General features: G+C 36.7%; 1 protein-coding gene across 19 annotated transcripts in view; it reads left to right on the top strand.

Annotated features, from left to right (window-relative positions):
• Nucleotides 1-21694, top strand: part of TCF4 (transcription factor 4) — a 371854-nt gene that overhangs the window by 311681 nt on the left and 38479 nt on the right. For all 19 annotated transcript variants that reach the window (XM_010375837.2, XM_010375843.2, XM_010375831.2 and 16 more), the window contains 4 exons: nt 3089-3194; nt 6993-7126; nt 13074-13206; nt 21083-21150. In XM_010375837.2, coding sequence (XP_010374139.1) covers nt 3089-3194; nt 6993-7126; nt 13074-13206; nt 21083-21150 — 441 coding nt within the window. The remainder of the gene's footprint in view (nt 1-3088; nt 3195-6992; nt 7127-13073; nt 13207-21082; nt 21151-21694) is intronic.

Raw genomic sequence — 21694 nt, 5'->3', positions numbered from 1 at the left:
TGTTTGTTGTTATTCTGTTGATTAAATGAAGCTATTTCATTTAACAATTGTGTTGTTAAACTTTCTATATACTTAGAATAATAATACCAAAAACTGAATGGATATGAGCTTTTCTTATTGAATTTAATGTCAATATCAAATACCTTATTGAAACCCATACTTTGAAAGCTTGATTGAGAAATTGGTAAAAGAGTTAACTGAAGTACAAATAATGAAGCAGTTCACTGGTCATCCAGGTTATGAAAGATTAAACCATTAGAGATAAACTGAACTGTGAACATTATGATCACGGTGTTTTCATAAATACCATCTATGTCTCTGCCACCATTCTAAATAAAAGTACCCTGTCAAACGGTGAAAAATAAGAGTAATGTTTCTTTGACCATTTCATTATTGAGTTTTCTTATATTTGAAATGTGGGAGGTTGAACTAAAATTCGTTGGTTCCCTTCTCTAAAAAGTTATAGTTATATGTGATATTTATGTATTTATATAAATAAAAATATAGAGCTCTTCCCTTGAAAATAACTTTTGAGATAAGAATGATAAAGTATCTAAATGGAAGATGAATAAAATTGTACCTGATTTGTAAATTATTATATAAAGAAAATGTATAAAATATGTAGAAATTGTCTATACAAAAAACTATAAACAGTGGTCCGTTGCCTATTAACCAAGAGTTTCATCTTATCTAAAAAGTCTTGAATTGGCTACAATAGCAGAAAAATAGAAATTGCATAGTATAATATAACCTAAAAACATTTCAAGCCCATAGATGCTCTTCTCCATGCAGCCAATATTTATGAACTTGGAGTAAGTGACCTACTCTTAGATATTTGAGCTTGATTATAATTCATAGTCAAGGTGGCCTCCTTGTAAATAACCAAAATTAACCAAAGATTTTTCCTTATCTTCCAAAAGCAATGCCAAGTGATTCTATCCAAATTGGAAAAAAAAAAAAAAATTAGGTGTCATCAAATGGTGTTGACATAATGATATATATGTTTAAGGATAATGTAATAGAATATGCAATTAAAAGTACAGTATATGTGAAAAAAATTGATTTTAATTGTTTTAAAACATAAGGCGATTTAATAATGTGGGTCACAGATTCTTTTTAGTTTAATAATAAATATATTGATTTCTGAAATTTGGGGATATTCCATAGTACACTTAGCTTATGCTTATGTTAATACTGAGGCCAGATTGCTGTCAGCCTAATAGCATGTAGATATATTATAGTCACACTACAATCATTCTGTCAGTTTTCAATTTCCCCCTTTCCCATGATGTTTCTTTCATCTTGTTAGCTTACTCTCAAGACCTTCTCTAAATACCTTTAGTAGTAATTCACAAACTGTTTGTTAGTTAATAGTTCTCAAGAAAATTCTGAGATTTGGTTGACAGAACTTAGATTGTTTGTTTGTTTTTGGATTCCTAGCCAAAGTTGTATTCTTTGTTTCTTAAAAATACTCAAAAAAAGTTTTTTTCCTTACTGTAAGTCCTCTGGAAATAGAAGCAAATCACCATTTATACATTTAAAATGTGATGAAAATCACAAAATAAAGTCCAATGAAATATAGGGCTTATATCCATTAGTGCCTTAAGAAAAATCCCTGTTTTCTAAAGTGTGAGTGGGCTTTTCTGGTTTGTTTTTGTTTTTTTTAAAGCTCCAGGACCTCCCAATTTTCAAGGGCACTTTGGGGCATGTGTAGCGTTTATTTGATGTATGGATGTAGATGCATATTTTCCAACATCTGTCTCTGTGGACCTATGCTTTGTGAAATCCTAAACCTTGTATTAATGCTTAGTTGATGATTCATGGTGTTCTGAGAGCAATTATATAATTTTTCTTGGGGTGTTTATTCGATGTGCACTGTAAAAAAAAATGAGAGTTATTTTTTGGTAACCCTGCACTTGCCTTTTTATTGATGAATTTCTTTTCCTTTTACTGTGACCTGTGAATATCACTGTAGGCTCACTGCCAATTTTGTGAGCTGCTGCCTGCTTCAAAATGGAGGCAGGAAGGTATCCATTTTCATCAAGAGGATGACAGTGTTCCAGTCTTTCTGACCATCTGGAGAGAGGAACTTTGAGAGCAAAAGAAAATGGGGATTAAAAAAAATTGTATTTAGCAGAAAAGGCAAAGGGGAAAACCAATTGAAGTTAAACTATACCTTATGAATTTGTGCTTTTCTAATATGCTGTCCTGTTTAAAGAAAACATAAACAAGAAAATACACAGGCTATTTTTATAAAGAATTGGTTTCCCAAGTCTCATGAGTATTAGTAAATGAATGTAAGTAAATTAGGTTTTTGGCACACTTTTTAAGTTTATTGTACACACAAATATAATAAGCACAAAAAAGGAGGGCTCCTTCCTCCCGCTTCCTTTGCACACACTGATTGTTGGTGGTCTTATGTAGATCCAGGCTTTTAATGGCCTTTTTCATGCATCTCTGCAAAAAGCTGACACTGTGGGAATTTAATATTCTAAGATATATTTATCATTTTCCGTGGTTTGAATAGTTCATTTGTGTTCTCTGTCTTTCCCTCTGTCTCTCTCTCTCTCTCTCTCTCTCTCTCTCTCTCTCTCTCTCTCTTTCTGTCTGCTCCCCGCTCCCCTGCCTACCTCCTCTCTGTAAAAGTAAAAATTTTAATTGAAAGGTAGAGTTTTTACTCTACCATTTGAAGAGGTTTGATGCATGGCTTTCTGTTTTTACCTTTTTTACATGCTTATGGGCCATCTGTGTTTAGAAGAAAAAGAAAGAAGTGCTTAGACTCACAGAATTACCCTATGGGCATTATACAGCGTATTTACAGCTAGACATGGTTTACATGGACTGGAATATAACACACCTGGTTATTTTCTATTCACACAAATACACTGAGCTTTTGTTTTGTTTTGTTTTGTTTTGCTTTGTTTTTATTTTAGCGTGTTCAGAAAGGGCACTTTTTCTAGGGTTTGTTCAGATTTAAACTGGAAAGGGTAGAAAGGTAGCACTTTCTGCCTACTTTTTATAAAAGAGTGAAGCTTGAGATGCTTTGGTCAATGCAAAAAGCAAAACTCAGTTGGTTCTTTCTCCTCAGGTCTATGCTCCATCAGCAAGCACTGCCGACTACAATAGGGACTCACCAGGCTATCCTTCCTCCAAACCAGCAACCAGCACTTTCCCTAGCTCCTTCTTCATGCAAGGTAAGATGCTGCTGCTTCTGAGGGAAAGGCCACAGGGTAGCATTTTCCTGGGTCACTTAATGTCACAGATAGGGCAAAAGAAGTGGAATAGTAGACACATGTAGAATTTTTGAAGTCATACTCTTCTTAGGAATTTAATTCCTTAAAAATGGATTATTAATTAAAACTGTACTAGGCCTTTCTTTTCAATTAAACCCCTTTGAGCAGTAATGGGTTAAGATTAGACTGATCTGCTTCACTTAGAGCCGATGCTCTTGCTGGTCTTCCGCACATGACCAACCATTTCAGCATATTTACCATCCCCAAGACGATGTAGCTGTTAGTTTAGAAGTGGTTCATCTCCATGTATGTTTAGAACATCCTGGATTTAGCCAGCTGGGAGCAAGTTGGCCTAATGTATAACCTTATGTAAAATTTTCATCCACTTACTAATTCGTAGGTAAGAACAAGGCTCCAAGATGAAGTAACCTACCACAGACTGGAATATTACATGGTGAAAGTTCTGTCCCAACATAGTAACTGGTTTAGGATAAAAGACCCAACTTTTGGGGGAGAAGACAAATATAGAAAATACGGAATTGTCCAGTATGTTTAAATACATGGATGTGTGTCCCTACCCTGAGCTTTTAGTCTTGCCACGGATAGCGTATACCTTTCTGCTGCTCAAAAAAGACCAAGATGTGACCGAGTGCAGTGGCTCATGCCTGTAATCCCAACACTTTGGGAGGCCAAGGCGGGTAGATCACAAGGTCGGGATATTGAGACTATCCTAGCCAATATGGTGAAACCCTGTCTCTACTAAAAATACAAAAAATTATCTGGGTGTAGTGGTGTGCGCCTGTAGTCCCAGCTACTCAGGAGGCTGAGGCAGGAGAATGGCGTGAACCTGGGAGGCAGAGCTTGCAGTGAGCCGAGATTGCACCACTGTACTCCAGCCTGGGCAACAGAGCGAGATTCCGTCTCAAAAAATAAATAAATAAATAAATAAATAAATAAATAAATAAATAAATTTTTTAAAAGACCAAGATGTTTGAAATGACAGCAGCTACTTCAAGAATGAACCACTTGGAGGATGCTCCTAAGGACTCCATCCTGATATGTGTGTGGCACTTATTTCTAATGTAATTATCTTGTTACCAAGTTAATGCCCTGAATTTAGATGAGGAATTTACCCAGAACCCCTGTGTGCAAAAATTTAACTCTTTTTGCCCAGGTATGAAAACCTTATTTGTTTAAGCCTTGTCTACGGGCCATGGGTTTTCTTTCTTTATGCACCTCTAGGAAGGGCCATGTCACAGGAAGGGGAGCACATTTGGGGCAGAGAGTACCAGGGAAGCAGCCTGATTATAGTGGACACACTCAAAGTCATTCTCATTAAAAGATACTAATCTTCCTTCCCTTCAGTGTGTTAGCTCTTTTAGTTTGTTAGTTCACATGTGAAATTCCACGGAAATTTATAAAATTGGGTGGAATGGCTCTCTTAGGAATAGAGAGAATTTGTTCCACACATAATAGAGCTCATGTGTCAGAAGTCCTTTATCTTTGTGACCCATCCTAGGTGTAACTCTCAAAGGGACACAGCAGGCTATGTCACCTGGGTGCGTTTTGTGCCATGACGAAAAGCTTATCATCTTCAGCTGTAAACAGTAGCTACCTCAGCTTCAGTCCCCTCTTTTGTGAGCAGTGGGAGATATTGTCCTACAGGTGTTTACAGAGATTGGCAGCTCAAGGATCCATTATACAAAACAGATTTCAATTGAAAAAATTGGTGGAAGGATACGTTTCTTCTATCTGCCCAGGAAAGTGACTTTCTCAAAGGGTGCACATTGCTGGGTAGGCCAGGTAGATTAAATCGGTAGGCTCCTTTCCCTAGCAGACCACCCAAAATATGGGGAACAAATTTGTTTCTCTGCATATGCACACCCGAAAAGCAAAAAAAAAAAAAAAAAATTGAGTTGACATTTATGATGAGCACAATTAATTTGCACACGTCTAATTCTATTCTTTCAAAACAACATTATAGCAAGATCATGGGATGTGATAAATATTAATTTACTGTGAAAAGCATAATTTATGTAAAATATGTATTTCTATAAGTCTGCATCAAGCAGAGTATTCTGTGTTAACAGTCCTAAATGCATTGCCACCCAGTGTATCACATTGTCAGGAGACTTTTGTTCAGTGATATATGTTTTCAATTTATTTGTCATATGTGCCATCTATTTAGAATGTTAGTGGTCTTGAACTTCATATTTGAATTTAAGGTGATATTTAAACCTTCGTAATCTAAGGACAAAAGCTCAAGTACATGAATGATAACTTTTTAAAAATCCTGTGTTTTCACATCGTGGCCACAGAAGCAGTTGCATCACGGTCCTGTCCCATATCAGCTTCCCTTCAGTAGAGGGATACTTGGTGCCCTGAGAATTCAATATTTGAAGGAATATGCAATTAAGGTGAAAGATATTCAGAAACTGTCTGGGGCATATTGTAAACTCACTACTGTGGCCTCTTATTTTTAACTTCTATTTCCATCTTCTAGTTAAAACTCTGAAGTTGTCAAAATCACAGACATGATTTTGCTTGCATGGTTCTTAAAGAGAGGAATCTACAAACTGTACCCCCCAATCTGAAATGAGTCCAGTTCCAAAATTCTAACTTCTGGATTTAAGAACTCAGTGAAAAAGAGCTTCATGAAATACAGTGTCAGATTTAACTTTTCTATTTCCTAACTTTTTAATAGACCTTTATTAAATAAAATGTTATGGTAAAAATAATCTTATTTTCAAGGAAGCAATATCTGCTATACATTTAACAGCCAGCTGATGGCCTGGTATATACCTAGTACTCAATGCTTTTTGTTAAAGTATTGAAAAAAAGAAAAAAATGAATGAATTTAGCAGTAATAGAGATCTTCTTTTCCCTTAAGCTTGGGAAACCAAACCTAAACAATAGCAATTATTAATAATAACCTGTAGGCCAACAGGCCCAGAGAATGAAAAAATCTGTAGGGATGTTTTTAATAATGGTGTTAACAAAAGGTTAACCTCATATTGAAACATACTTTATATAATTTTAAACCTCTATAATTCATAAATCATTTTATAAAATCCAGAAACTCTCTTTGAGTTATCTGTATTATAATAGCCACCTAGTGCATGTGTGTACCCTTTGGATTGCTACTGAAGGTTTAAGATAGCTATATACCTGTACACCAAAAAATACAAATAAAATATCCTAAGAACTATATATTTGAGATTCATCTTCTCTATATGCCATAATATAATTAAAATTCCAACTTTAATTCTATTGCGTATGTTAAAAATGAAATTAAACATTTTCAACCTAAGATTTTTTAAAATTAATACTTCTTTATGTGCTTTTAAAACTTGTCAACTTTGTAATTTCTCAAATACTTTTCACCCCAAAGTTTAGGAACAATTTAACTTTTTAGTTGGTTTTCAAAGAAAAAAGGGTTAGAAGACTTCTAAGAAATGTTTCCTTTAGCAGCAGTAATTACTTTGCTGACTTGACATAATTCGTGGTAGAAGTATGCTCTGTTGTTCATTTACAGTTGAATTTTTACCAAGAACACTTTGACTTTGTTAAGTGTTTATATTTGTTTGACAATATAGAGCCACTTGGGAAGAAATGATGACTGTCTTCTGATGTAATCAGCTAACAAACACAAAGATGAATAACACAACAGGCAGTCATTTTCAAGTATATGAAAAAACCCTATTCTATAAGGCAAGGCTGAATGCCTCAGAAAGTCATGGTTCTCTTTGTCCTTTACAGATGGCCATCACAGCAGTGACCCTTGGAGCTCCTCCAGTGGGATGAATCAGCCTGGCTATGCAGGAATGTTGGGCAACTCTTCTCATATTCCACAGTCCAGCAGCTACTGTAGCCTGCATCCACATGAACGTTTGGTAAGGCAGACATACACGATAATGGGAATATCACAGCTAGTTTATTATACCTCATCCTCTGTCTTTCCGTGCATGTACACAAGGACTCTGCAAATAAGTGCAAAAATGGCACACACCCATTGTTCTTAAGTTGTATCCTTTCTGTGATCAGAGACATAACAGGATCAGATCACCTTTGTAAATCTTTCCAGATTCTCTCTGGCATTGTTCTTTTGTTTATTGTGTTTTGCTCTGTGCCTTCTTTATCACAATGTCAGCTTCCTTGAGTACATAAATAGATACTTATTTAAGTTGCAGAATCTTAACATGGTGGTTCCTGGTCATTTTTTTGCTATCTGTGGTTTCAAAGGATGTACTGCAGAGGGCAGAGTGATGGTCAGTAGGTTATATGCATCACCCAGGAGCATTTAATTTCCCCTTGACTGGCTTATGTCAGCTTTGGCCTGTTGTGATGTATCCAAAAGAAGGAGTTTATATTTTCTGTAGACTTCCATCAGTAAGAGAAACCATGAGGTTTCTACATAGACCAGATTCCCATTTTTCAGTATTTTAATTCCCATCCTAGCCTGCCACTCATACTGTGTTTTGCCTCACTCCAGGTGAAAACTGCTGGGCTCTAGAATGTTAAGTCTTTCATTACTAAACGTTTGCACTCTGTCTATCACCTACATTCATCTATTATAGTATGTCTCTTTATCCTGAAGAAAACAACTCAACTGACTTTCTTCTAGCCTTAAATATCACCACAGCCCAGAATCCACTGTTGAACTTAAGTCTGTCGTTAAAGGGAGGAAAGAGCCTAGATCTTGAGTGAGATTTGGGATGCAGATAAGATGAAATTTGAATCCCTTGTGCAAGAACATAGCTTAATATGTGAACCTCAAATCCTACAAATGCGAAAACATATGGGAAATCCAGTGATCCTAGGTGATACTTACACCACTACTCTTCATCTTGCATTTGTCCCTTTTTCTTCTTCTCATATCCACACGTAGTTTTCTTTCTCTCTTCTGATAAAGGAAGTCATTCTGGATTCACGTGGTCTTTGCTCTCTTTTGCTTAACCAGTACATATAAGAAATAGGATCTGATATCTTACTCCAATAATCAAAAAAATTCCAGAAGTTAAGATTTCTGATATCCTTGAAAATCCATATTTAGTTGTTCCTAGTGGTGGAGATGCCTTAGTAGTCAATTAGCCCGTACATTCCTGAGAGGCAAACAATGGAAATGGAATGGGCCTTTTTGTATCATCTCCCAAGACCGAATGTGTAAATCACAAACTATCTCACATTTCAGCACATTTCCAGTAAATAGCAGATGACTTGTTTTCAAATTTTCTCTTCACCCACCTCCTATTTGGAGATATTAGAGTGAAAGCTTAGAGAAATAGCAACTGTATCAACTATTATTATGCTAGAATTCGTTTTGGCTAAAATTTTCATTTCTCCACCATCATTTTCCACTTCTCTGGGAACTCATCGTCAAAACTATATGTGTCCTATGAGCAAGGAAAGTTTTGATTACAAATAAAAGTTTTAGGCACTATACCAGCATGTTGGAATTTCAGTTCTTTTGAGAGTTGCCCATTTGACGTTAATTTTTCTTCCCTTCTGTGTTTCTTTCTTTTCCTGTCATGCTCGAGAGTCTTGAGTTAGGCGATTTGATTTTATCCTAGTCCAGTTCGCTGCTTGGGAAGCGGCTTTAAAATGTGCTTCCATGCACAAAGAGTGTAATTTCAAAATGGAAACCAACTATATTCCTTTTAGAAAAAGTCTAACAGAACCAAAACAATATTATCAACCAGAGAGAAAATAGCATTTTGAAGTAGTAACCCAATAGGCTATATCAGAAGCTATATTTGCAATGCCATTTACCTATCACAAAACACAGGATTTTCATTTTTCATCTGATCAGTTAACAGATTTCAGAGAATAGAATTTTTGTTTTAAAGGGGACATGAATAAGCTATCTTGTAATGTATACTAATGAATTTTCCCACTGTTAGTGAAACTATTGAATTATTGTATCTAGCTATCATTGTACTTGCAGTATTTAACCCTCTGAAAATCTTTTACTGAAGTGGCTTGGAAGAATCTGACACTTTGAATATACAGTAGCAGTTGGTGTCCTTTCAGTTGAAAATAATGGTAGTTCCTTATAATTTTATTCTTAGCATCTGGCTAGCCCCATACTAAACAAAGGGATAGTTTAAGAAAAAGCTAAGTGCTGTTCCTGGATTATTTGGGGGATAATTTGGCCAAGTTGATACTCTCTCTAAAGATAAAACATTTTAAAAACATCATTGCCTTCATCACTTTAGGCCATGTTATAACAGAATGTGTAATTATAAAGCTTCAGATCCACATACTTCAGTAGCAACTGTCGAGTTACTGATGTTTAATCTTTAAATCCCCTTTACAGTTTTAGCCTGTCCAACAGAATCCCACAGCTAATCATTACTGTGTTACAGATACCCACACAAAATCACTCAGATGAATGGAGTTTGCGGTTAAGCTTTGGAATGGGTTGTTGTAGATGATTTTACGTTTGGAATGACTTGGCAGGGTTCTTTTTAAGAACAGGATAGAGTCCTCACTGTCTGGCATGATTTAGGCATGGTCTTTGCACTACAGGGCGAAACAGTCCTAGGAATCTGGAACATTCCTTTAAAGGAAGTTCTGTTGTCTTCTATTTTTTTGTAACATAAACCCTTACTTCAGTAATTCTCAACTGATGGCAGTTTTTCCCTTTGGGGAACGTTTGGCAATGTCTGGGGACATTTTCACTGTTACAACTAGGGACTAGATGCTACTGGAATCCAGTGCGTAGAGGCTAGGGGTGCTGGTAAACATGACATCATATACGGGAGAGCTTCCACAGCAAAGAATTACCTGGCACAAAAGATCAGTAGTGCCAAGGTTGCGAAATCCTGCCCAAACCCAAAGCATGATTTTATTCTTATTTATATGTACCAGTTATTATATTTTTCTAATCTTTGAATTATCAACCAGTATATCACTAATGGAAACATTTCCAACAGTTACTTTGTTAATAGACACAAAATACACTACTCTTGGGCATCACACGTTAAAATGAACGAATAGTAGGCATGTAAAGCCTCACACTTTGTCACAGTCCTCATGTCCTTTGTAGCAAGCAGGAAGGACAGTAATAGCTGGATTGAGAGACTAAGAGGACCTCTTATAGTTGATCCCCAAATCCTCTAAAAGAGACATTATTCTCTGGTGTATTTATTACATCTCTGAATGACAGTAGTTTTCTTTAGATAGTTTTTAGTGTAAAATAATCTAGTTATAAATCTCATTAGTTTATTTCAGCATCTAATTTTCTATGAATCTCTAAATATAACTGATTTACATGGATTCCATCGGTTTCCATCTTTATAATCTATGGGGATTAATTTTTCCTTTTATTCTGTGAACTCAGCATTAACCCTTCATCAAATCCCAAATTACTGCCCATTTTACATAAAGTTAAAAGGGCCCAAAGATTCTCACCAATGTGATTATCTGTTTTGTTTTGTTTCATCTTCTGATTATTATAGTTAGTTAAATATTTATAATTCTTTTCCTCTTTTTTTGATTTTTGTACATTTCGGACTGATTTGTAGTTCATCTGTTCTTCAGAAATTCCACATGGAATAGGACTGTGTAGAAGTGAAGTTAAACTTAGTCATCTCTTTGTTGTTGTTGTTGTTGTTGTTGTTGTTGTTGTTGTTTGAGATGGAGTCTTGCTCTGTCGCCCAGGCTGGAGTGCAGTGGCGTAATCTCGGCTCACTGCAAACTCCACCTTCCAGGTTCACACCGTTCTCCTGCCTCAGCCTCCCAAGTAGTTAGGACTATAGGCGCCCGCCACTGAGCCTAGCTAATTTTTTGTATTTTTGGTAGAGACGGGGTTTCACCGTGGTCTTGATCTCCTGACCTCGTGATCTGCCTGCCTCGGCCTCCCAAATTGCTGAGATTACAGGCGTGAGCCACCGCGCCCGGCCCGTCATCTGTTTTTTTGTTCTTTTTTCCACATTCTGTTTCTTTTCCTCCATTTTTTTTATAGTGTTTACCTCTATAGCAGAAATAGCTCTATCCCTGCTAAGCTTTCAGATTAGCTGTACTATGGAATGGGCCCACTATATTTTTCATTGGAGAAAATTCCATGGACTACCTTGGGCATTCATTAAATGGCAAGTAGAAATGAGTTTAACAGGTAGCCTAAGGAATTTTGGGGTCAAGGAAAGAAAGAGGTCCGTGGAATTTAAAAATTTGAAAGGCATTCTCAGGAACTTGGAAAGATGTAAAGGCATCATCTCAACTTTTTTACTGACGTCCTTTAAGTTGGGCTGTTTTTGTTTTCCAGAGGTAATATTTTCAAAAACATTCATGCATCATTGAAAATCCTACCTCTAATACATAGATTCATTTCCTTAGACTAGTTGGCTCTCAAATAAGTTATACTTCAATCCACTGTTTATTACATTCTAACTGTTAACCAATTGTTCATTGAGCATATGGTATAATTATGTGTTCAGTAGTTAGCCGCAGGTTGTGGGATGCAGAACTATAAGCTCTGTGCCTTTAAATAGTTAACAATATAGGTGAAAATACATTAGAAAGAGCAAGAAATGAAAAGTAAAATATAATTAAGTGTTAAAGAGCATAGTGCAGAATGTAAGTGCATTAGGGACCCAGAGAGAAGAGATGGTGGTGGAAGAGTTGGAGGTAGTTAGGGACTCTTCAAGAAAGAGGTAGAATTCAAGATGGATCTCACAGAGTAAATAGGACAACACTCAAGAGACTATCATTTCATTCCTCGTGAGCAAATGCTTGGGTTTTAAATACTCGTGACTATCAGCATCATATTCAATCTCTAATTTTGAAATAAACAATTTTAAGAGCATTTCCAATAATGATACAATAAAGACTCATAGTCCATTAATATATTGCATATGAAGAAAAAGTATATTTTAGCTTTAATACTTTACATAACATATTCAGATACCTATGAGAATAACTTTTGAAGCTGCTTTTTATCAAAATAGCTCAGCACGTTTTTGTAAATTACTGTGTCCATTTTAGTGATCTGTTCATTCCCAAGCAGATGGGTGGATTGCAACTAATTTGCCACCTTACAGGCACTGTGGCATACCCAGGAAAGGCAGCTTATTTGGAAAACTAATGTAATAATTAACTCAAAGCAGAGTCTTAAACCAAATGATTCTGTAAAGATGTTGTTCTTTCATTGCCAGCTATATGAGGATTGCTTGTAGGTGGGGCATGTAAAGAAAGGACTCAAACCAAAATCAGTCATGTGGTCCTAATTTAATTCAGTATAGTCAATGATTACATATTGATGAGTAAGAGAGATATTTAACCATTAGTGCTTTTTAAATTTTTTATTTACTAAATTTTATTGTTGCTGGGATTCAAAAAAAAATAATTTAATTTGGGAAGAAGAAGATTGGAAACTGGTTAGTCTTTGACATTTAGTTTCAAGAAGGTCAGGATGAAATGTAATATAAGCCCTGTGGATCATAATGTTGTTTTATTCATTATATAGTGGAATCTTTACCACTTGATCAGCAGGCCACATAAAAAAATTAATAGTAGAGTGGTCTTTTATGCCGCTGAAACCCTGGAGATGATTTTAAACAGTAATCTGCAGATTTCAAGATAGTGATCATTTCTCAGTGCCCCTCATTGCCATTATATTCCTCCACAGTTGATGCAAACCCAAGCTAACTATGTTTCTGTATAACTTCTTATTTGAAAAATGAAAGCTGTCAGATCTAAGCAGGATATATTCTTGGCTATTTTGAAATTCTAAAAGCTGTCTCCATTGTAAAATAGAGAATTGTGAGAAAAGTATTTGAAAATGACTCACTGAATACCTTATGATTAAATATGGCCACCTTTTTCTGCTTCTTGCTATAGAGCTATCCATCACACTCCTCAGCAGACATCAATTCCAGTCTTCCTCCGATGTCCACTTTCCATCGTAGTGGCACAAACCATTACAGCACCTCTTCCTGTACGCCTCCTGCCAACGGGACAGACAGTATAATGGGTGAGTCACAGAAATGCCAATTCTGATACCGACAATCGGAGTCAGGGTTTAATCATCAAGGACCTCTTTTTCCCTTTCATAACTGAATAGCAATTAGGCAATAAATATCAGTCACATAACAGAATGAACACACAAATGAACCAATCAGAAGTAAAATCACTGGCTTGAGCATAACCATATTTTTGGTCACAAGACACTGAAATTTAACTACGTTCTCCGTCGCAAGTCATTAGATTGAACAAGGATTCAAACAGACCAAAACTATCTTGTTCTTCACATTCAAAAAGAGTGAACAAAGTCGTAAGACGAGCCTAGTGAGACTAGGAGCTACAAAGCAGAATAACTCTTAATGGTAGTTATCAACCACTTCCCAAAAATCCAGTCATTGTGCTAGGCTTTTATCCATGGTGTGCCATGTCTTCCTAGGACTGGTTAATGTGAAATTCTCAGGTGACTGATAATAACTCCATGAGGTTAATCTTCTGGAGAATGTGACACTGTGGAGTCCCTCAGAGGGGAAGAAGTATTTGTTCACTTATGAGAGAGGAGATGCCTGGGTATCAGTTGGCCAGAAATTATTTGTTGCTGCTTTTAATGAATTAATTTATTTATTTTTACCAAGGACATTTACCAATAAGTTAAGATTCAAGAAGAATGCTGCCCCCATGAAGTGAGCCATCATACTCTCATTTATCGTGATGTTCACTGTGGTCTTTTCCACAGGACAGGTGGTTCCCCGATCAGCATTCCCACTTCGAGGAATGAACTGGACTGGATGTCCAGCTGCCCCTGGAGGGTAGAGGTGGAGTTGGTGGGGAGATAGCTGCCTGCTTCTGAACCAGCTTTGACACCTTGTTGTTCAGATGAGCAGCAAGCTTAGTGCACCAGGGTCTTATTAAAACCTCAGACTTCTCAGGTGGTCACTTTCTGTGGTTGTAGCTCAAACTAACTCCTTTCTTGGCCTGACTGTCACTCTTAGAGGGTCAATGGGGAGAATACTCAGTGTATGCCTTTGAGAGAAGATTGCGCAACAGAATAATGCTGCTGTTGAGTCCTCTTAGCTCTTTGTACTTGTTTTCTTTAGAGAGTGTGTAGAATTTGGGGAAGTGCCGTGAATCATTTATGTAGGAACGTTTTTCATGAAGGAGGAGAGATGTGTTTTGAAACGTTGGAAATATAATTTCTGCCTCAATAATGCCCTCCCTGCTTATTCAATAATATATTTCACACTTGAGATGAGCCATCTCGAAACCTCTCCACTCCACTATCGTGTCTAAGAAGCAAGTTGAGGAGAGAGTTTCCATTTTTTTTAACTTTTCCTAACCAAGCTTCTACAAATATGTTGCATCAGTTTGACCTTGGAGAGCTACAGACAGAGGTCACATGGGGAAGTTTGTTAGCTATCAATGCAGTTTTGGCAGATTTGAAAAACAAGAAGAAAGAAAGCAGTGCAGAACTGAAAGAGTGAGAAAAGCATATTTCACTTCAGTGTGGTTTGACAAATGGAAAGCCCCTTTCTGCAGTCATGAGGTCTGGTTATGAAGAAGGATGACCGGTCATTCATCCTTTTACATGACAGATTTCCTGTCTACTTGTGGTTTGAGTAATTTTCTTTTTTAGGAAGGTATGAAGGTGGAGAAGAACCTTGAGTTGAGGAAAACATATTTAGGCGCTATTTGAAAAAAAGTTTTTCTGATTGATTTGCAAAACAGTCCTCTTGAGAGAGAGGCACTATGACTTGGAAAGGACATATCAGGAAATGGGGTGGTTATCTCCATGAGCTGTAGACAGCTTAGCCACAACTCTCAGTGGGAATGAGTTTTGCTTGGTTTTAGCTGGTCATTGTCATTAGTTTGTTTTCACATTTAAGTTCTCTTAGGCTTTGATTTGATTTTTCGAGTGTGGTAGAAGTCAGTGATGGCCGTGTGTCTGTATAACAAGAAGAGAAGCTTTCTCTTCCGATGTTAGTGATACTTCCCTAACAAACAGTATGGATTAATAGGATACATCTGCAGACTTTTGAAAATATTTGGCATATACTCAGTCATTCTGAAATGCAGGAAGTAAAGAAATATTACGTTGCCTGTATCTCAAAGAACAAACAGAGCTAATTAAATAATTGGCAAATAGGGAACACATAGCCTGACACATGTTTGAGATTACACACGATTCTGTAGAAAATGACTGTAAGCAATACTAATGCCTTAAGAATGGGGTTCAAGCACTAACACATGGACATCACATTTTTCACGTTTTCTTGGTAAAAAGTTGCAAGACAGTGCAGTCTTTTCATACAGGGTGTTGATATCTTAGGAAGCTGCTTTTTCAGTTTAGAAGAGGGCTGCTGCCCTTCATCTCAGTGTCATGTTATGTCTTTCTGGTGGTCAGCAGTCGTCCTGAACTGACACGAGAACAACGCAGTGCATGTGGGGTGAGATACAAGCTCTAGAACTCTCAGAAAGGAACCTCTCTGTAACCACATTCCCTTTCTTCTTATTCTTCTTCTTCTGTCCTCTGCATCTCAAAGATGGAAGATATCCACTGAGGTTTACTATTTGTTTGGCTTGGGGGAATGACCGCGTGTTTCTTGCTTTGTTTTCTTTTGCCCTGTAATACCCAATATCATTTTTTTGAGAAATCCTTAAGAATGATAAAGCTTACTTGGATTACATTAATGAGGTGTGTGTGTGTGTGTGTGTGTGTGTGTGTGTGTGTGTGTGTGTGTTTTATGACACATTCATCCATGCATTTTCAAGAGAATTGTAGAACAAGGTATTTTATTCATCGCATACAGTCCACTACTTTTCTCAAGCCTCACTGGCACACTCTGGAGATCATATTAGACCTTTCTGAATTGAAAGGGTCATCTAATTAGCCCTACAGTTAGAGGAATATAATGTATGGGACACAAGTATGGATTCACAGTAGTTCAGCTGGCGGCACACCCAGTTAAGGAGAGAAGCTGTCAGGGGTCTTTGGGAGTTACCAGCATCAGCACCTTCTACTCAGTTCTTCAGACTCTTTCAATGTTATGCCACTGGGCATTCTCAGAAGCAGTGCAGTTCAGTGCCTCTGCATCTGAGCATACATACGGAGGAGGAAGTGTAGTACGTTATTAGATACCAGCTATAGCGAATAGGGATGTCTACAGGATAGTAACCATACATATTTGGTTAGCGACATATTTCCTTCCTATTTGCAATAATATCCAGTAGCCCTTCCTGATGGAAAGAAGTAAGAGGACCTCCTACCATAGCACAGACCACTGAGACTGCTCAAGGATGAGAATGCTTCATCTCCCCATTGGGACATACCATCTTTGTACATTCACAGGGTGTGACCCTTTGTGGTTTGAGGCTACACACACTCCCTTGCCCTCAGAGAGAACTGGTCATATAACTAACATAATGGTTATAATAACTATTATTGTTTTATTAGTCTTTAACTGGCCTGCTTTCTAATACATGGTCTTTTCCATGTTTTTAAACCTCAAACCAAACAGTGTTGAAGGAAGAGACTACCAAGATTGATTTAATACACCATATGCTAAAGATTACCCTGGAATATCTATTTGGTTCGTGAATTAATCTGGCTTGGAACTTTCATTTCTAATGACATGTTTGAATGACATGTTAGTATGTGGCTTGTCTAGTAGAAACATTATGTCCTTTTCCCCTTGAGGACTTGGTTTCACAGTAATTTTATTATTAGAGTAGTCGCATAATGTTCACTTTATATTTTACAAGAATATTGAGCCTTGAAATAGTCGGGTGATGAACAAGCACAGAGCATAAGAGTAATATGAATTTTATCCAGCAATGTCAAGGCATCTTAGTTACCAAGATCACTAACAGAGAACAATAAACTAGTTTGATTTAAATCTCCTCTATTTCCTGTGCACAATTAGGAAGCCCAACTTCCCCCTGAATTCCTAGGAATCCCTCTTGTTAAAAATTAGTACATTGTAGTCTACATACTTGAGTTTTTATTTTGAAATGGTTGTAGTAGGAGTGCTGGAAATGCTCCCTCTTTTTGTCATCTTTATGGATAAGCACATGGTATTGTTATGCTGTTTCTAATGGTTTCATAACATGAGGGTCACTCGGACACTGTTTAGAAAACCCTACTTTGAAAGCAGCCGTCTCTCAAGCAAACACAGTGTGAATTGTGCTTCTTATTCCTTTGATGCCTTCATGATGTTCCCAGCCTTAGATGATGGGTGTGCGTTAAAGGGGCAACACATTTTCCAAATTCTGATTTGTAGTAGTTGATCCCAAGGCACCACTCATCCCAGTGTTTTGTTGAGGGTGTGTTCTAATGGGAATGAACATTTCCCCAAAGCTGAGACTGAGACAGAGGGTGGTCTAGCATGTAGCCCAAGATACAAAACCCTTCTTTCTGCTTCATCTTCTAGCCAGCAGCACCACCTGTGTTCAAGCCATCTGAACAATACTTGGGTGGCAGGCAGTGTCGAAGCCTCCTACAAAAATTACAGTTCCTCTTAATAACTGCTCATCTTCCATTCACATTTGTATGTTACAGCTCTACTTAGGGACTGATTATATTTCTCTTGGGCAAGATAAATTGATTAGAGCCAAAAGTAGAAATCGATAAAGTCTTTACCAAGCAAATGCATTGGTTTTCATCTTTATTTCTGTTACATGAACATTTTGATCATCTCTAATATGAATTGACAAAAATCTTGGGCCTCAAAGAGTAATCAAGTCCTGTTACATTACAGCTGAAAATGCGGGTTTGATGTATCTTGCTAAACATGGCCCACTTTTCAATGCAAAAAAAAAAAAAAAAAAATTCTGCCACTTGAGAATTAAAATATATTTACTTTCCAGTTATACCCTTTGTTATATCAGTCACACAAATAAAAAGAGAAATCTGTAAGAGAAAGACCCAAGTAGCTTAACATGTTCAGGGAATCTAGAAAATGTAGCTTCTCCAGTGTTTCCTGGCCCAGAGCAAAAGGCATTCCAAGTGAAAGGGCAAACTGGCCCCAGTAAACTGCTTTGAAATTTAAGCCCTTGGGTTTGGCACTCCAGCTGTTGCAAGGTAAAATGGCTTCAAGTTAAAAAATAGTCTGTTCTTATCAGTGATTTCCATGAGTAACCTTTGTAGTTTTCTGAAATATTTTCATGACACGATGAGGTAAGCAGTTGATTCTATTTTTAATTCTATTTCCTGAGTCATAGTATCTCCCTGCATAAAACAGGCACTGATAGAAAGTTTAGTTAGAAAGGCTTAGTTCTAAAGAAATCAGAATGATCATAATATCTTGCCTCTTCTAATGTGTGATTTTGGGGACATACATATTTAGTTTTTAAATGCTCCTAAAACATTTTTATTGGTGTTCAATATTTTGTTTAGTTTCATAAATATATGTATATTATTTATAATCTTCATTTTAAAGTTGTTTAAAGGAAGAATTAATCTTTTGAAAGCCACTACTGTAGCAGATATTATCTGTAATGAAGCAATATCTTGTTCTTTTTTGGCTTAGGTTCTTTGTTAGATAATGTGATTTTTCCAATGTAGCTCTGGACTTTGTGTGAAAATCTATATTCAGATCAAGCAAATATCACAAATTATTTTGGCTGGTAGATCTAATTTTTAGGTATATAATAATGATAAGAAATATTGCTCCTAGGAAAAAAAAAAAGATAAGTACCCCCAAATACCATGGTAATGCATACTGAAAAAAGGTTAGTGTCACCTATATTTCACATCATTATTATTTTCTCTTTATAATGGTTTCTAGGTTTGTTTGTTCTTGTTGTTTGAGGCAGAGTTTTGCTCCTGTTGCCCAGGCTGGAGTGCAATGGCACGATCTCAATCTCCCGGGTTCAAGCGATTCTCCTGCGTTAGCCAGGCATAGTGGTGCATGCCTGCAATCCCTGTTTTTAGTTTTTAAAGGACTCCTTAATACAGAAATTCTTCTCGTTTTCACACTAGATATAATTTGTTGTATTTTATCTTATATTAAATATTTTTAGTACTATTGATATCTGAGTTGCTCTCACTGGTCCAATTGTATGATGTCAGACCCTCATTTCTAAGAACTTGCTTATACAATACCTATCATGAGTGCTAATGACTCATGTATTTTAATATCATAACTTTGTGATATGGAAAAGAAGTTTGTTTTATCACAAGCTAGTTGTGTTCTTTTTATCATGTGCCAGTTTTCTTTCAGCATTTTAGCAATTAACAAATAAATATGGGAGTGGGTTTTGTAAACCAAATAAAGCATATATCAAAACATTATCGGGTGGGTGCCTTGGCTCACTCCTGTAATCCCAGCACTTTGGGAGGCCAAGGCGGGTGGATCACGAGGTCAGGAGTTCGAGACCAGCTTGACCAACATGGTGAAACCCTGTCTCTACTAAAAATACAAAAATTAGCCAGCGTGGTGGCATGCGCCTGTAATCGCAGCTGATACTCAGGAGGCTGAGGCAGGGGAATCGCTTGAACTCGGAAGGTGGAGGTTGCTGTGAGCCGAGATTGTGCCACTGCACTCCAGCCTGGGCAACAGAACAAGACTCCGTCTCAAAAAAAAAAAAAAAAAAAAAAAAAAAAAAAAAAAAAAATTATCTAACTGAGACACCGAAAATATAAATATATGAAAATAACAAGCATAAATTAGCTATGCTAAGCAGAGGTCAGGAGAATTAAATTATGACCTGGAAAAGCCATAGAATTGGACCATTGAAGATCTGACCCCACTACTGCATTTTAAAGGTGTGGAAGGTGATGACAACACATTTGAGAAGGCTCTCTTAGTTCAAGAATGGAGCTGGCAAGTCTTTTAAATTATATACCTGTTTAATGAAATTTTGCTTGGATTCATTGGGTGATTTAAGCTTTTCTTTTCTTATTTCACAAAATAGTGAAAAAAAAACTTTCCTCCAGAGCGTTAATAGGTTTTATTTAGATACTATGTCTATTTGCTAATGTTGAGGCTTTAATAAATACAACATACCCCAAGTTCTAGGCATTCTGTTAATACTGAAGATTTCACAGGAATCCTGGAAATCCCATTTTATCACTTAGTTCTAAAGGCAAGATACCTTCAAACGATACATGTTAAAGAAAGCTGGCTTTGAGTTATATACTGGAATATATGTCTTTTATTATTCACAATACTCTTTGTTCTTCTCTTCTATAGATAAAAATACCAGTGTTTAAGGCAGTAGAGATAAGCTTCATGAATATGTAGACTTACTTCATCTCTGGAATTTGAGACCATATTGACTTTTAGTAGCATACCAGTTCACTTTTTTTAGTGTGAATACAGACTTTTAAATATGTGGAGAATATATGTTATTTAAAACATTAAACATATTTTCTCTCCTTGTTAGCCAGACCTGTTGTGGAAATTTTTGTTGTTTGTTTGGTGTACTGTGGAACTATGAGACGAATACGCCATTTTGCTATGTATCAAATTTCTATTTATTTGAAAACAGGTGGAAGTTATTTGTGAAGATAATTCCATTTACTATAAAATAATATAAAGAAAAGCCAGACTCTGAGGACTCCAGGGACCTGAAAGTACTATATACTTGTCAGCAATGACCATCACATAGCTTGCTACATTCGCCAGCTCATCAACAGCAAGGGGGGAAAGTCATAGCAAGGAAACCACTTTATCTTTAAACCAAGGTGTCAGGTTTATATTTTATCTGTAAAAAAAATAACATGAATATATTTGACATCTACCTCAGCAAACAAATTAATACTAATTAAAGATTAATGTGTTGTAATTAGCATTAAAAATGCAATTAAATTGTGAGTAAATGGACCAGGAATAGAAAATTGTTAGACGTCTCACTGCCTGGTTTTCATATTCTGCCTTTTGTTTTTGCAGCAAATAGAGGAAGTGGGGCAGCCGGCAGCTCCCAGACTGGAGATGCTCTGGGGAAAGCACTTGCTTCGGTGAGGAAATATTGACTTTGGACTCCATACGTACCATTGTAAAGAGTGAACTTTAATCAGAAGTGGACATTTGGAATTTTAGAAAATGAATGGCAAATAGCTTTGATTTTTGGAAAATGCTAGCTTTCGTGCATAACAGTCACTGGAAAATTTGAGAAGGCTCTGAAGCTTCCAGTATATAGATAGTCTCTTTCTCTCATCCTCGCAATGGTACTGAGCCTCACTCAATTATGGATTTGGGAATATTCTCCTGGCCTTTGGTTTATCGGTTTTTTATACTGATGTCGTATTTTACTCTAATGTAGTAATGTTGCACATTGACCAACTAAGACTGTCTTAGCAAGGAATAGTTCTAAAAAACTATTTTGGACTTTGAAAGAGGCATTTGAAAAAAAAAAAAAAATGACAATAACTGAGGTCCATGAAGAATTGTCACATAATTGGCACCTGGGAGACTCAGATTCTCTGCTTTGCCCAGCTACTGCCAGAAAGCTAAAATTGAACATTTCTTGCATGTTCCCTGATGAGAAAATGGCATACCTTC

This window comes from Rhinopithecus roxellana, chromosome 21 (assembly GCF_007565055.1).
Source record: "Rhinopithecus roxellana isolate Shanxi Qingling chromosome 21, ASM756505v1, whole genome shotgun sequence".
In the NCBI taxonomy this organism is placed as follows: Eukaryota; Metazoa; Chordata; class Mammalia; order Primates; family Cercopithecidae; genus Rhinopithecus; species Rhinopithecus roxellana.
Note: the sequence above shows the minus strand (reverse complement) of the source record. Positions and strands in the feature narration are given on the sequence as shown.